Genomic DNA, 17121 nt, shown 5'->3' with positions numbered 1-17121 from the left:
GAAGGCAATCTAACTTCCTTAGGGCCCGGGACCACTAGGGTGTTGCTATTTGTGGACCTTGAGGCTCTCCGTGGGGCATACCAGGAGAGCGGTCCCGTAGGTATGAGGGTCCTAGGCCGTGAAGGGCTTTAAAGGTCAAAAGCAGCACCTTAAATCTGACCCTGTACTCCACCGGGAGCCAGTGCAGCTGGAAAAGCACTGGGTGAATATGCTCCCATGGCAGAGACCCCGTGAGGAGCCTCGCTGCAGCATTCTGTACCCGCTGGAGTTTCTGGGACAGCTCCAAGGGCAGCCCCGCATAGAGCGAATTACAGTAGTCAAGCCTGGAGATGACCGTCGCATGGATCGCTGTGGATCACTTTTACCTTTCCATGCTCAGGCTGGGATGTGTGCAGATAAATCAGCAAATGCATTTCAAAGAACACATTTCATGCCAGCTTCCTGGCTTGTTCAGATCACATCATTTATCGTCATGAGGTCAAAAATTATAATTTTGGAATTGCTGTAAATTGCTTGGTAGGTGGCTCGTTGATGAAACTCTCCTCAACTGAGGCCACATCCACATCAAGCACATTTAAAGCACACGACTCCCTCCCACACCCAAAGAATACAGAGAACTGGGATAATAGAATCATAGAGTTGGAAGGGACCATGACCCCTTGCAGTGCAGAAATCTTTTTCCCAATGTGGGGCTCAAACCTACGACCTTGAGATTAAGGGTCGCATGCTCTGCCAGCTGAGCTATCCCCCTCACATAATGGACATCTGGAGTACAAAGAAACTTAGTGGCTTCCTGGCAACTGGGATGGTGAGAGGGCTGCGCCACCAGCTCGAAACATTTTGGTGCCCAAGTTAGAGGGGCAGCAAAGGACATAGAATCATAGAATTGTGGAGATATGTAATATATAGCATTATACACACACACTATAGAAACCCCATATAAAATGTCATAAAACCTCAAAACCACATCCAAGACCAAAAGCTGGGAGAGAAGCATCGTTTGAAACCATCAGCGCCAGTGGAGGGACCTCCTGCTTACCCCTTGATGTGGAACTCCAGCCCCGAGGGGGAGAGGAGGAAGAGGGCAAACTCTGGCTGCCTCCACTTCAGCGCATAGCTGACCAGGCACATCTTGTGGGAGCCAGCAGCAGCAGCAGGTTGACTTCGAACCCACAGCCCGATGGTGAAGTTGTTGAGGTAGCGGCGTATGGCATCTTCCAGCTGCAGGCTGCTGCCACTGCTGGGGAAGTGTAGGTCAAAAGAAAGGCGATACTCTGGAAGGGAAGGCAAAAAGGTCAGCCTCTGAACTTACCCAACAATGTGAGCACCCTCCTTTGCAGATTCTCTGGGAAAGCACAAAAAGCCTTTGTAGCCTTTTCCTGCCCTCCTTCAGCTATTCCTGGAAACAGTCAGTGGTGGACTTGGAGGGAATTGAGAGGGTGGGTCAGTCGCACTTTGAGACTGGCACAGGTCCAATTGCGACTGCGTCAAGATCTCTGGGCACCAGGTTGGTGATTCTCCACCTGACTCTCCAGCTTTCTTATGCAAGCAAGTTAGCAGAAAGGCTTATTTCTTTCATTTCTCTCCCACCTTTTTCTCCAAGGAGTCCATAGTTCACCCCCCCCCCTCAGTCAATCCCTACAACGAGCCTGCAAGGTACACTAAGAGGCTGCGGCTGACTCCAAGGTTACCCAGTGAGCTTCGTGACTGAGTGGGGAGTTGAACCCTAATCTCCCAGGTCCAAAACCTGACACTCTAACCACTACACCATATTTGGTTGTACTGCCCCCCCCCCCTTGTTGGAGGTGATGGTGTCTGTGCATGGAAAATGGTGTCTGTGCATGCAAAAACAGAGAAAGAAAAAGCTGGCAGTCTTGCAACATGCAAAGGAAGGGTTGCACTGCTTGCAGATTTCTGACTATCATGCTCAGCTAGCAGATATATGTCAAGGAGAGAACCTGACAGTGCAGAAACTTCATTGGCCTCTGTTGACATGAATTCCAAGGAAACCAGGTGGAAGGGGCTTGCTGCTGGGACCCCCCCCCCCATGTCTCTTTACAGAAACATCAATGTTTGCCCACCTTCTGCTGGTTCAAAAGCAAGGGGGACTCTTCTTTGTGTCCTCCCCCCAAGACAAATCCACCCCAACCTACCTAGAGACGCGTTGGCCATGGTTGCTCCTATTATCCTCAAGGAGCTGAGGTTTGCAAAGGGAATGTCTTGGGCGCTGGAGAGACGGAAATGCTCCTGGTAGTCCAAGAAGCTTGCGAGGCCATCAGGGTAAGTGAAGAGGCTCCATGTGCTGAACAGCCCAGGCGGAAAGGGCACCCCAGAAAAGTTCTTGTGCTCCAGGGAGCCTCCGAGATCTGTGGTGACGCTGCCACGCACGTGGGTGGCATTGGACTCCAGGCTTAGTCGGAAATGAGTGGCATCGGTGTGGAGGCCAGCCAAGGACAGGGTGCAGGAAGAATGACCAGGGAAAGAGAAGGTGACATCAGCTGTGGCATGCGGACCTATCCCTCCAGGGAGGGGAAAGTACACAGGCTCCGGTGGACCACAAAAATCTGGCAACAGAGATGGGAGCAAATTAGGCCCAGGGAAGGGAAGGCGGAGGAGCCTGCTGTTATTGGTGGAGCTCGACTCAAGGACTCCCAACACTCATTTCATTCAGAGCCTGTGAGAGGAAGCATTGGAGGACAAGAAGCCCAGCCGCCTTTTGGATCAGCCCCCTAGCACTCAGCCACTGCCTCTCCCCCCACCGAGGCTCTCCCCCTGCCGAGGCAAAAGGGATTGGGAGGGGCAGTGACCTACAAAAATTCACATGTGGAATCTGAGGTTCCCAAACTCGTCCCCCAAATCCAGATTCTTTTATCTTTCAGAAGGATTTTATGCAGTTACGAAACAAAATGCCGATTCTGAAATCAAAATGAGCATGCCTTTTTTGAATTGCCTCTTGTAAACCACCCTGAGATCTTGATGAAGGGTGGCATATAATTTATATAAGGGTGGCATAATTTAAATAATTATAATTATAATTCAAGGGGATGAAAGCTATCCCCCTACATGAGGGCTTTCTTCCAAGATTTCCCATAAAAGCCTTTGGAGAGGGATTTTGTCTCAAACTGTCAGCTCAGTTCTTCTCAGGTTTGTTGCCAGCCCTTTGCATAGTCTGTTCCTCTAGTCTTTCTACCTAATTTATCAGGAATTTGCTAATTAGGGGTTTGCAATTCCTTGGATCTCAGAGTGGCTGGAGCAGAGTACAATTAATAACATTGTTACTGTTACCGTTACCATTATCGTTACCGTTATGTTTATCGTTATCGTTAATCGATATCATACTGTTACGGTTATGGTTACAGTTCTGGTTACCGTTACCGATATCGTTATCACTATCATTATTATCAGCTGCTTTCTGGTCTCCTTGAGATGATGTCCAGCATTTCAGATGAAAATCCAATAGTTTCACACCTGAGTGGTGCTTTTATACTGCAAATTGCTTTGTGATTTTAGCTCCCCTTTTCTCCACTCATGAGAAGAGAGGAGTTAAGAGGCAGCTCTCTCTCTCTGTCTGCTCCAGCCTGTCTGCGGCCCCTCTGTTGCCCTTGAGCATCTATGGCACTCACCATATCTGTGCTGGCAGACAAATCCTGTTATTTCGGTCGTAGGACGCTCATTGCACGGTCTGGTCTGCCACGTCCCATGTTGGGCCATATTGGTGGGCTGCAGACTCAGCACCACACACTGGTCCTTCACCTGTTCGGGGGCTTTTCCTAGAGAATAGAGCAGCCAGGGGTTGTAAGAGCCCGTATGAGCGGCTTCTAGCTACAGCCTCCTACCTTGTCTCCAGGAAGTCCCAACACTCTTCCCAATGCTACCTTCATTGTCACTTCCTGCACTTCTTTCCCACCCCATGTGGGAAATGGGCAAGAACTTTAGGTCCATTCCACACCCTTCCCCCAGCCTCAACACCCCATCCCAGAGCCCATTTGTGTGGAGAAGGAACCCCAGCTGAGTCAATGTGGTATTGCAGACTAGGGCCTGGGAGAGACCAGGGTTCAAATCTTAATTTGGGCATTGTTGTTGTGGGGATTAAGGGGATTAAGGGTGGAGGGAAAGAGCTCCTTGTAGAAAAATGTGGGATATAAATAAAAAATAGGGGCAATAAAATAATAAAGAGCCCCAGGTCTTATGGAGCAAGTCTTATGAGGAACAGTAGAGAGAGTTGGGTATGTTTAGCCTGAAAAAGAGGAAACTGATGGCACAGATGAGAGCCATCTTCAAATATCTTAAGGTCATCACATGGAAGATGGAACAAGCTTGCTTTCTCCTGCTCTGGAGCGTAAGACTTGAACCAATGGATTCAAGTTACAAGAAAGAGGATTCTGACTAAATGTTAGGAACAGCTTTAGGGCAGTACGAGCTGTTCAACTGAGGATTGGACCCCCTCAGAAGGTGGTGGCCTCTCCTTCCTTGGAGGTTTTTAAGCAGAGGTTGGATGGCCATCTGTCATCATGCTTGAGTTGAGATTCCTGCATCACAGGGGGTTGAGTTGGGGTCCCTTCCGACTCTACAAATCTATGATTCTAGTTTTTATGCAGTTCTGGATGGCAACCAAGAGTTCTGGCACAGAGAACCAGCTGTGATTCAGGACCCTTCTGTTCAGGAGCGATCATGCTTGGACTCAACATACCCAGATGCCACCGGAAATAGGCTGGGGGGGCTGACGAGTCGCTCCACCTCCATGAGGTGCCAAAGCGCAGCCCGATCCACATCTGCCAGCCGTCCTCAGGAAAGGCATCTGGGGAGGAAAAGGAGAAACCATCACAGATGTTTCTTGGTAAGGATTAGATGGCCAGCTCCCCGCACCCTCTTCCAGTGCAAAACCATCACTACTACCTCCCAGTTTGAATGGGGACAATAAATGCCACCATCTCATAGAATCATAGAATTGTAGGTCTGGAAGGGACCCGAGGGTCATCTAGTCTGACCCCCTGCAATGCAGGCATACACAGTTGTCCCATACAGGGATCAAACCTGCAACCTTGGCATTATCAGCACCACACTGTACCAACTGAAGAGGAGGAGGAAGAGAGTTATTCTGAGGGCGGCATTTGGGTACAGGTGCTCTTTTAAGTTTTGAAAATCTCCACTGTTAGTTTCAATTTTTGCTGCTTTGGACTGTAAGCATCTTTAAAGGGGCATTTGCCCAGGAAAGCAGCCCCCAAAATATTTAAAATATAAAGAGATAAATGGCAACAGCCATCCCCCAAGGGCACTTAAAAAACTAATAAGAAGCACATATCTCAATTGGTAGAGCATGAGTTTCTTTATCTCTGGTTCGTGGGTTCAAGCCCCGTGTTGGGCAAAAAGGATTCCTGCATTGCGGGGGTTGGACTACTAGACCGATGGTCCTTGTGGCCCTTTCCAACTATGAGTCTATTATTCTAAGAGGAGCCCAGCTAGATCAGCCCAAAATGCTACTGTCTTGGCTACTGGTTTGCTGCTTCCATCCCTCACCTGACAGGAAGGTGTTCTGCTCCTCATCGCCAACAATTGCGAGGCCCTCCCCAGATTCCTGGCAAAAAGACTGGGCCTCCCTCCACGACCTCAGTTCCCGGAAGGATGGGAAATGGAAGGCGTAGCAGTGGGAGCGGAAGGGCACTTTCCTCACGGAGCCAGGGAGGGCATCTAAACAGGAAAGGCACAAGGGGAGAGAGAGAGGGGTACAAGAAGGTGCAGCTATGAAGTTGGTGGGCAGGTCCACATTTTAGATTAATGTAAATGGTGAGCTCCCCACACTGCCTTTATTTCCCCTTCATCCACCCAGCCTTCTCCTCCACACTTTCTCCTCCTGAAATCCAGAGATCCCCTTTGCACTTTCCCCAGCAGGGCTTTCGACAAAATCCCCCATGATATTATTGTGAAGAAGCAGGTAAAATGTGAGCTGGACGAGGAAACTGTTAGATGGATTTGTAGCTGGTTGCCTGGCTGAACCCAAAGTGTGCTCATTAATGGTTCCTCGTCATCCTGGGGGGAAAGGGGGGCTGCCACAGGGCTCTGTCCTGGGTCCGCTGCAGTTCAACATCTTGGATGAAGGAATTGAGGGGATGCTCATCAAATTTGCAGATGACCCCAAAATGAAAGGGGTAGCTAATGCCACAGAAGACAGAATCGGGTTTCAAGATGACCTCAACGGATTGGAGAACTGAGCCCAAACTAGCAAAATTTCAACAGGGACAAATGTAAGGTTCTGCCCCTTGGTAGGAAAAACCATCTGCACAAATATAAGATGGGGGACACCTGGCTTACTAGTAGTACATGTGAAAAGGGTCTAGGGGTCTTAGTGGACAACAAGCGTAACATGAGTCAACAGTGTGATGCACAGAGGAGAGGCCTGTCAATGGCTACTAAGTCTTGAAGCGTCAAGGGACCCCTCCCATGCCAGCCCTGGGTGCTGGGGAGGTAAAACCCAGCCAGATGGGCAGGATATAAATACTACTACTACTACAACAATTACTACCACAACTACTATTAAAATTAGCGAGGGCTACTGGGTTTGGCTCTCTCCATTCAACAGCAAAATGCAGCATTTATATAGCCTCCCTCATTATGCCTCCTGCTGGCTGCTGAATGTCGAGGCTGGCAAGGAGACACCCCCTTTGCTCTTACCTGTCATGGGCATCTCACAGATGAAGGAGACGTTGGCACCGCAATCCCAGTCCCTCCACTGGCCAGCGTAGATGCCCACGAGCTGTGTGCAACGCTCCTTCTTGGGGTGGCCTTGGAGCCAGTTTCTGATAAAGCAGAAAGAGTTCAAGATCCAAAAGCAAAGAACTTGCTTCTGGTCTCTTAGCAAACCACTTTGATAGCTCCGTCGGCAGAGCAGGAGACTTGATCTTGGGGTTGTGGGTTGAAGCCCCACACTGGAGCCCTCTGCCATCAGAGCCACGCATCAAGGTTCTCTTACCTGTACCAGCTCTGCGATAATGGGGTCCCATCCACCCAGGCGAGCTGACTGCTTGCCTCTCGCCATGCTAACCCGATCCAGTAGTGCAAGGCGTTTTCCCGGGGGCTGTCTGAGAGTTCCGTCAGGAACATCTGTGCAAAGGCAGCATAATAAAACCACAGAATCATAACATTGTTGAGTTGGAAGGAACCCCAAGGGTCATCTAATCTAAACCCCTGCAATGCAGGAATCTTTTTGCCCAATGTGGGGCTTGAACCCACAATCCTGAGATTAAGAGTTTCATGCTCTCAGATTGTTCTTTGCTGAAAGAAAATTATATGAAGGTGATGTATAGATGGTATATAACTCCAGTGCAGTTAGGTAAAATGTATAAAACCAGTTCAAATGTGTGTTGGAAGTGTAAGGAAAAGGAGGGGACATTTTATCATATGTGGTAGGATTGTAATGAAATTAAAAAGTTTTGGGAAATGATATACAATGAACTGAAGAAAATGTTCCATCTAACTTTGTTAAGAAACCTGAAGCATTTCTGTTAGGGATTGTAGGAAAAGACCTGCCAAGGAAGCTGAAAAATATCTTCATGTATGCAACAACAGCGGCGAGAGTCTTAATAGCACAAGGATGGAAGAATGAGGAAACCCCGAATAAAGAACTATGGCAAGAGAAACTGATGGACTATGCAGAATTGGCAAAATTGACACATAAACTATGGGACAAGGATAACTGTGACTTTAATGATGAATGGGAACCTTTTACAAAGTACTTAAAGAAACAACAAAGTGAACTGGACTCCTTGGCAGGTTTTGAATAAACACTCACAAACTTTTTATGGACAATAACCAGCCAGATAAATTAAGGATTTATACAGTTTTGTAATATGCAGAGAATAGTATTTGTAGAGAAACCAGAGACTGGAGCTGAGGGATGTCAGGGGGGAGGGGAGGGTGGGTTATTTTATGGGGGAGGGGGGAATGGGAGGAATTAAGGATGATATGTATTAAGATAATATGTTTTGTTTAAATTTGTAATAAAAAATATTTTTTAAAAAAAGAGTTTCATGCTCTACCGAGTGAGTTGTCCTGCAGTGGGAGCAAAGGCAGGCAGCATAACTTTTGCCACTTTCCCAACGGTCTCTGCCAGGGACTTCTACAGGAAAGGGGCCATGGCTTGGTGTTAGGGCAATTGCTTTGCATGCAGAAGGCAGCATCTCTGGGTAGCGCTGGGGCAGCGTCCTTGCATGAAATCTTGGAGAGCTGCTGCCAGTCAGCGCAGACAATGCTCAGCTAGTTGCACTAGCTGTTTATGTTCCTGGGCTCAGGAAATGACCTAGCCAACCTGGGACTCAAGAGCCCTCATTGGGTGCAGAATAGAAAAGGGTTCTGAACAGTGTTAGAAATTCGCCAGGTGCCGGGTGCATATTGCAGAGATCTCTTGGTTCGCCTCCTCCTCAGTTAATCCCTACAACGACCCTGCAAAGTAGGTTAAGAGTCTGTGATTGACTCCAAGGTCACGCAGTGAGCTTCATGACTGGCTGAGTGGGGAGTTGAACCCTGATCTCCCAGCTCCTGGTTCAACTCTTCAACCAGTACAGCACACTGGCTTCCTAAAGAAATTCTGCTATGGGACCACTCTATCAAATAAGTTGGTCAATAAATATAGGGAAATCAAATTGTCACTTTGAGAAGGATCTGCAATATTTTCCTTGAAGCTTGAATTTTTTTTTCTGGATTGTTTGATTGGATGTTTTAATGGGTTGTCAACCACTTTGAGATTTTTCCTTTAAAAGATAAAGCAGAAACGAAACACGGCACCTAGAGCACCTGGCCATTGCCATACCTGGGTCAGATCTGGATTCTATGCCAGGCAGTCATCCTCAAGTGAGGTTTCCCTCGCTTCCTCCCTCCCAAACTAAAGCATTCCCAGCCTGCAGCTTGCAAAATCCGCCTCTTACCTGCTTGTGGTAATCCTTGATGACAACCAGGTCTGCCTTTTGGTCCCTGCAGAAGACTCTGGCTTCACTCCAGGACAGAACAAGAGAGCCAGCTGGGATGTAAAGGCAAAGCTCATTCCTGTACAGGATCCACCTTGGGGGGCACATCCCCAGCACTGTGTGGAAAGGAAGGGTGGCATTTTCCCAATCAGTAAAATGTTAGCTTCTTGTTGCTAACTTTCAAAACAGTAGCTTCTTGTTCCCACCTCTCAAAGCTGGGGATTTGGACAAAGGAGGGAAGGGGCATGTCAGATGGTGTTCCTGGGCACTAGAAATGCTTTTGGGTTGGGCCTGCTTGCTGGTCTGGGAACCACAGAATGATAGAATAGGAAGGGACCCTGAGGGTCATCTAGCCCAACCCCCTCCATGACAGATGGCCATCCAATCTCTGCTTTAAAACCTCAGTTGAGCAAAAAAGAACAATAACTCCAACTTCCTGCATTGCAGAGGGTTGGACAAGATGACCTGTGTGGTCCCTTCCAAATATATGATTCTATTATTCTAAGGAGAACTGCTCTTGCTGGTTACAGACAGCCTTTATCTCCTTTGCCTTGGCAGCCTAACAGTTTGGAAGGGTTGACTCTGACACCTAGGACTTTTGCTTGCACACACACACACACACACACACACACCCTCATAATTTTATCCACAGATAAAATGATTCAGAATTTGCTCAGTTGCGTCCATAAGAAGAAGAAAGAAAAGCCAGGGCACTTGAAATAAATATTGTGATCTTCCCACTTTTTATCTCTTGTCTTCCTCCAGGAACTTCCTACCAGAACTGGCGAAGAGCAACCCCAACACGACTCGGACTATCTTCTGATACATCTCTGATCTCCTCAGAGCCGCTGGCCCCATCACCCTAAAATCGAAATTACATCACAGTTAGTCTTTCTCTGGGATAGGAGATCTCCATCGCCTGCCGGGACATGTTCCCCACCTTGTCAAGGAACAGACTGCATACTGGTCTTCCTCATGCCTTCAATTCAATGCTACCAATTTATGTGGTAATGTAGCAACTTTTCTGGTATCTGTACCCAGCAGTGTTCAAAATTCCCCAGGTGAGTTTTGCAATGGGCAGAGGTCCAATTGTGACCACGTGGAGATCTCTGGGCACCAGGTTGGCAACTGACATCTCCATCTAGCTGGTCCCTCCAGCTTTCTTAAGGATGTAAGCAGAAGAGCTTATTTATTGCATTTTTATCCTACTTTCCTCTCCAAGGAGTACATGGTTCACCCCCCCCCCCATAAAAATTCAAACAATCCAGAATAAAACAAATTCAAGCTTCAAAGGAAGTATTTCAGATCCTTCTCAAAGTTACACTTGGCTTTCCCTATATATATTGACTGACTTAATTTATAGAGCTGCCCTGTAGCAGAAAGACTCTAGGAGTGTTAAAGCACCCAATATGGTAACCTTACAAAATGGCCTCTGTGCTCTCACAAAAAAACAAAAACCACATCACACACAAACCCAAAAATCCTGCTTGCTTTGGGGCGCCGCCTAGCAACCAATAACTCAAGGCAGGCTTGGTTTAAAGGTTCCAGCCACTAGGCCGAAATGCAGCCTGGCTTTTGTTACCAGTTGTTGCTGCTGGTCATAGATCATAGAATGGTCTAGTTCTGATGAGATGAAGAGTCTCGTGCTCTACTGGTGATGATCAGTACTGGGGGGAAACAAGGCATTAGGAAATAAATTTTCACTCAAAAACAATAACTGCTGGGGGGGGGGACCACACACACACCAAAAACACCCATAGCCGGACAAGTGAAAAAATGGATGAGGCAAAAGCAGCACCTCCCTTGGTCAAGAAGAGAGCAGAATGGTGGCCCTTTGGCAGAATGACCATGTTTTTGTGGCGGACCTCAACAGCTTTGTTCAACATCATCTGGTTAGGATGGGGAGACAGCTGCCCCTGTTGAATTTCTGCCTGCCAATGCAGGAATCGTTTGCCCAATATGGGACTTGAACCCACAACTCCGGGATTAAGAGTTTCATGCTCTTACCAACTGAGCTTTCCTATTGTCCTACCTGGGGATGCAGGAATCTTTTGCCCAACGTGGGTTTGAACCCACAACCCTGAGATGAAGCACCTCATGCTTTACTGACAGAGCTATCACACCTATTTATCTCTGAAGCAGTATGATTCTGATGCTGAAAATTTTTCCAGTTGCTTTTGCTTCATGAAAGCTCAGTCAGTAGAACATAAGACTATTAGTCTTCTAGTCCCACCACCCTGAGATTAATCTCATGGCAGGGGGCTGGACTAGATGACACTTGCGGTCCCTTCCAGCCGTACGATTCTATGATTCTAACGCTGCAATCCTAAGGCTCAAATAAGACATGAGCACCTCACCTAATTGACCCACACAATATTTGGGGGCATTACCATGAATGAATGGTTCTTTTATGCGCTGATAGTGAGATGTCTGAAGAAGGGGAAATGTACTAGGCCGAAAAATCAGTGAACAATGCCTGCATTGACTCGACTGGATGTGTTGAAATCCTGCTTGCGTCAAGAGGAGCAGAAACAACGGAATCTGCTTTAAGTGACCCTGGAGCAGCAGGCTTTGATGTGTTGACTTTATATCAAAAGATTTATATCCAAAGATGGCCCCTTTCCAAGACCAGCCTGTAAAGTGAGAACAATTTGTCATTTCTCAACCTGGGATAGCTCAGCTGGTAGAGCATGAACTCTTCTTCTCTGGGTCGTGGGTTCGAGCCCTGCATTAGGGGAAAGATTCCTGACTTGCGGGGCGTTGGATTAGATGAGCCTTGGGCTCTACAGTTCCATGATTCTGATCTTAATGCTGAAACAAGCTCATAATCCAGTGCTATTCCATGGACTAGGTAGACCACTGTTTCAGCTCCGTTGGTTAGAGCGAGGAGCTGGTAATGCCAAAGTTGTGGGTTTGATCCCCGTATGGGCAACCTGCATATTCTGCATTGCAGGGAGTTGAGCTAGATGACCCTTGGGGGGAGAGGGGGCCAGGAGACAGACATGCGTTCCCCACCCCCAGTCTTCTAGAAAACACAGAGAAATGAAAAGATCAGAGGAGAGATTGGTTGCGTACAGACGCAGTCTACGATAGCTTGGAAAAAAAAACAGAGAGGAAGGGAAGACAGGGACCTCCAGTCCTCACAAGTGGCTCATTGGGGCAAGACTTACCGGTACTGAGAAGAGTTGCTGGCATCACTAGGACTGTGTAGTTTTAGTTTTTTTGAATGAAGAGTTAACTTCACTGAGACTGGTGTTTTTTATTACACACTTACACCTTACTCAGACTCCTGACATGCAAACAGGACAGCAGCAAGGCATGCAATGTCCTAGAGACTATGATACCCATCTCTACACATAGTCATGAAATGACTCAACAAGTCATACACTTGACCTCCCTGGTATCGCTATGGTAACCCAGTGACACATGGCACCCTTATCTCAGAACAACCGGACATGGGGGATTGGTCTCAAGACATGAGACCATTTAATTTTAACCCATAGTTCACACTGTCCATCAGCTCAAACCCACCCCTGACAGAGAACCCCATATGCAGGAAGATGACAACATCCAAGCAACAATGTGGCCCAGGAGAATGACCTTTAGAGCCAAAAAGGAGAGGCCTAAAGACTATAGGTCTGGCACAACAGCACACCCCACTCTAAGGATGGGTGAATCCCTAGATGTCACCCTCCGAACCTCTCAGGGAGGTGGGACATAGAGAAGGGCCTCAGATGACAAGCACAGGGTCTGGGGTGGTTTGTATGGGGAGAGGTGGTTCTTTAAGGCACTGGGGTCCTGAGCTGTGTAAGACTTTATAGGTCAACCCCAGTAAGTGACACCTTATTATTATTATTATTATTTGTGGATATGGTTACATCAATATTATGAGCCAATATTAATGTTGCCATATCTTTGACTACAAAGTTATACTGTGTGTTTTGTTCTTATGCTGGGGTTTTTTACATTGCTGCTAAAAATGGTAATAAATAAAGTGTGGTACTTCCTGGCACACATGCCCTTTGACGTGGACGCTCTTCTAATAAATCTATGCCGCCTTAATAACATTCACATACAGAACGTGTAGCTCAAGCTAGAATTGGGTGTGCCCTTTAGCGTCATGTGTGAAAGCACTTGCCAAAGCAGTCAGAAACTATACTGGGGACAATAGCACATATCACAAAAACTGTTTCTTCAGATTCTTCACCCTGTTCCCAAGCAGTGAGGGAATTTCACTTAATATTCTCCAGGGAGTATCGCATGTGAAGGGCATATCTTTAGCAAACACTATTGGGGTCAATAGCACACATTCCTACTCTCTGCTGCATGGATGGGGTATCTGTGTGACCAGGGTCCAGAACTACGGGGGTTGTAGTTCAACAACATCAGATGAGTCACATGTTCCCCATCCCTTTTCTACTAGATAGATTCAGAACCTTTCAATGGTTGCAGTTGAAACTGGAGGAGAACAAAAAAACCAAACACATTTTCCCAAAATCTTCACCCTGTTCCCAAGCAGGTAGTAGTAGTAGTAGTAGTAGTAGTAGTAATATCATTTATATTCTACCCATCTGGGAAGCTTTTAATGTTAATAGGTTATTGTATTCTAGTGTTTTGTTGGAAGCTGCCCAGATGGGCGGGGTATAAATAATAAATTATTATTATTGTTGTTATTATTATGGAGAATTGCACTCAATATTCTCCAGAGGAGACAAAGATTCTTGCATAGGAAGGGCTCCTCTTTAGCAAATGTAGTACACAGCAGAGTGGAATTCACTCTGGTCAGTGACTGAAACAAATGGATGGAGTCATTGATTGATTCAGCAGAGTGGAGCTAGCACACTGCACATGCTCAGGAGCACTGCCAAGCTCTATGATAATATATGATCTGTATATATATTCAGGTCCAGGGTTTAGGTCCCAGGCGCTCCCCGTGGAGCTCTGGCTGAAAACAGATGCCCCTTCTCCCCTCCCCTCCCGCCTCCGCTCAGCACCCTGGCCAGCTCCTTCTCCCGCCCGCTACTTCCGGGTCCTCCCCGCCGGCTCGCGGGAGGGGCGGGGCCGGAGAAGGAGGGAGGGAGGGAGGGCAGAGCCCGGCGAGGAGCGCCTATATGAGCGCCTGCGCAGTAGCACTGCGGGCTATTCGAGGGATGGTGAGCGGAGTCGTGTCCGAGCTCAGTGAGTAGCGGCGCCGGGAGGCAGGTGGGGAGGGGAGAAGGGAGGGGGAACCGGTGCCTTCCGGCTATGATCTCGTAAATAGATGTGTGCATTTATGGAATTTTTAACTGGACATTAGTATCCAATTATTATGAATAATAAGCTAAAGGTGAAGGAGCCCTGGACGGATTAAGTCCAGTTAAAGGCGACCATGGGGTGTGGCGCTCATCTCTCTTCAGGCGATTCCGTTTTTTTATAAAAAGAAGTTGCATTGATTTCAAAAAGAAGGAACGGGTTGTTGCAGAAAACTCAGCTTTCCACCCCCGCCCCCTTAAAATAAAACTTTCCCATTGTGGGTTGGGGGGTGAGGGGCTTGAACTGCTTCCGTGTCCCTTCCCCCCGATTAGCAGAATAGCCGATGCAAAACAAGGGGAAGTCATAAGCATTTTCTTAATTTACAGACGGGCTACAGGTTGCAGAATTTTAGTTACCATGCACAGATTTTTTTTTTCTTCAAGTAAGAACCCAACCTTGAAGGGCAGACTAGTCAAGAAAGGCTGCCCACAAATGTACAGATTTTGTATGGTGTTGTCATTGTTCCTTTCTGGGCTTCCAGCCTTCGAAATACAGTGGTACCTCAGGTTAAGTACTTAATTCGTTTCGGAGGTCTGTTCTTAACCTGAAACTGTTCTTAACCTGAAGCACCACTTTAGCTAATGGGGCCTCCTGCTGCTGCCGCACCGCCGGAGCACAATTTCTGTTCCCATCCTGAAGCAAAGTTCTTAACCCGAGGTACTATTTCTGGGTTAGCAGAGTCTGTAACCTGAAGCGTATGTAACCTGAAATGTATGTAACCCGAGGTACCACTGTAGAACCAACCATTTCTTTCTGTCCTCGGCAGGATCCAGCTGTGCAGAATCTCAACAGCTAGCCAGCAACTGTGGCAACCCTAAGCCACCTTCCTCTCCATCCAGCTGCGCAGAGTGATGATTGGTTGGCCTTTCTTACGAAGCCCTTTCTCAACCCCCATCAAGCTGTAGAGTGTTGATTGGCAGGCCTTTGTGGCAGTCAGCAAACCACACAGGCCTTCTTGCGCAGAGCACTGTTTCGACTTCTTCCCAAACAGCCAGTTTATTTCTCTTTAAAAAGGCGCTGAACACAGGAAGTTGCCTCCCTCTCCTGGTCCGTCTAGCTCAGTATTATGAGCTCTCCCGGGTTTCAGGCCAGGAATCTTTCTCAGCTCTGCCTGGAGATGCCAGTGAAGGTTGAACCTGGGACATCCTTCAGGCAAAGCAGAGGCTATTCCATTGAGAGCCCTTCCAATGGAATGAACCTTAACTGGATAAACATACTGTATAACTGCAGCTTGGGGTGGGCTGGGGGTAGATCAAAAGCAAGTTCAAAAGCCAGCGCTTCATTCAGGGCCTGGCACGTGCTCCAAAGGAAAAGTAAAGGTTGGAGGATCAGAGAATTGGAATAAGCCCAAAGGACAATATAGTCCAACCGTCTGCAGTACAGAGACTGCAGGGTGAAAACACACTGGCTCTCCTTTTAATGGCTGCATTCTCTGTTTTCTGTCTGCAGAGCAATTATTATTCTGCTCACTAAATTATTGCCTATGGCCAGTGAATACCCACTCTGCATACCTGCTAAATACAGACCCAAAACATAAATTCTGTTCTTGGGTCCATGAGTTGCAGCAGTGACACAGCCCTTGCTTGCTTCCCACATGGGATGTACCTGCACACCTTTTTACAAGTGGGCTTTTATTTTTAGGTTTTCCTTATCTACATTTACCTTTTGCCCTGCTTTTTCCAGGCACTGATCTGTGCTTTGACACACCATGTCTGAGCATGGTTTCTGCTTTGTTTTGCCCTGAGCTTTCCCCACAAAACCCCGCTCTTTAAATCTGGATCAGAGCAAATGGCAATTCGGTTTTTACTCAGATTGCTGTTTGCTTTACGATTGAGCTTAAAAGAGCGAGTTTTTGCAGGGAAAGCTCCAGAGCAAAAGGGGGGGGTGGAGCTTTAAATCACAGACCGTTCTTGGAACGAGAAGAGGAAGGGTCATGTGTATAAGCCCTTATATTGCACAGATGGACTTCGGAAAGTAAGGAACTGAACTGCCTTCTGAACTGTGACTGTGTGGAAAGAGAAATGTTTGTGTGTTAGGGTTAACAGGCTGCCAGCTAATGTAGCCAAACCAGTGCAGCAGGGCGACTGCCTTCGTACAGGGCTGCCTGCCAAACCCTACTGTCTGCTGTCCACATTCATTTCTGACTCACCTCTAGTCGTCACACCCAACTTGTTGCAACTTTAAGTCTCTGTTTCCCCAAGGATAGCTCAGGGAGTGCCTGATGCTTCCTAATGTCGGCATTCAGAGTTTCTGAAACCTCAGGGAGAATGCCTGAATATGGCAAACTGACATTTTTTCACCCAGAAGGCTCAGAGTCAGGTGACTGGAGGTGGGATGACGATGAGTGGTCTGAGGGAGAAGAGGGAGAAGACTGGAAGGAGGAGGGGTTGGAAGCTGAAGGGTTAACAGGGTTTAGTAAGCAGGAAGAGAGCAGTCCAGAATCAAAGGCTGGAGAGAAGGCAGGCCAAGATGCATGGTGAGGCAGACTGCTGAAGAAGCCAGGGAATCTCCCCTTCCTGCTGGGACCAGCTCCACCCCCCTGGAACATACAGAGAAATGAAGAGGTCAGAGCAGAGAGGGGCTGTGTGCAAGCAGTTTGTGACTGCTTGGGAAAGACCCTGGAGAGGAGGAGCCTTAGGAAGTTCTGGGAAGGCAGGGACCTCCTCGCAACTACTTTGTTGGAGCAAGACCTACTGGGAAGAGTTGCTGGGACCACTGGGACCACTAGGCCTGTGCCGTTTTGGTTTCTCGAATAAGGAGTTAACTTCACTGACACCGTGCTTTTCTTTGTTAGCTGACCTAATGCTTGACTCTAGCTCCTGACAGCTACTGCTTTTAAAACGGCAGCCCTAAGAACACCACCTGCCCCACG

The 17121-nt window shown here is 47.6% G+C and overlaps 2 protein-coding genes across 2 annotated transcripts in view; both read right to left on the bottom strand.

The window, feature by feature from the left end:
• The window catches only part of LOC310832997 (uncharacterized protein), a 46964-nt gene extending 37030 nt beyond the window's left edge, over window positions 1-9934 (bottom strand). Inside the window, exons 1-10 of the mRNA XM_083715356.1 lie at window positions 9898-9934; window positions 9734-9819; window positions 8919-9073; window positions 6968-7098; window positions 6670-6794; window positions 5518-5688; window positions 4691-4798; window positions 3624-3770; window positions 2154-2564; window positions 1040-1274 (exon numbers count right to left, since the gene is read on the bottom strand). Of these exons, the coding sequence (XP_083571482.1) occupies window positions 1040-1274; window positions 2154-2564; window positions 3624-3770; window positions 4691-4798; window positions 5518-5688; window positions 6670-6794; window positions 6968-7098; window positions 8919-9073; window positions 9734-9815 (1565 nt within the window). The 5' untranslated portion in view covers window positions 9816-9819; window positions 9898-9934. The remainder of the gene's footprint in view (window positions 1-1039; window positions 1275-2153; window positions 2565-3623; window positions 3771-4690; window positions 4799-5517; window positions 5689-6669; window positions 6795-6967; window positions 7099-8918; window positions 9074-9733; window positions 9820-9897) is intronic.
• The window catches only part of LOC310832095 (beta-4C adrenergic receptor-like), a 685807-nt gene that overhangs the window by 20540 nt on the left and 648146 nt on the right, over window positions 1-17121 (bottom strand). The gene's annotated exons all lie outside the window — the stretch shown is intronic.

The sequence above is a fragment of the Podarcis gaigeae genome (genome assembly GCF_964106915.1).
Source record: "Podarcis gaigeae genome assembly, chromosome: 15".
In the NCBI taxonomy this organism is placed as follows: domain Eukaryota; kingdom Metazoa; phylum Chordata; class Lepidosauria; order Squamata; family Lacertidae; genus Podarcis; species Podarcis gaigeae.
Note: the sequence above shows the minus strand (reverse complement) of the source record. Positions and strands in the feature narration are given on the sequence as shown.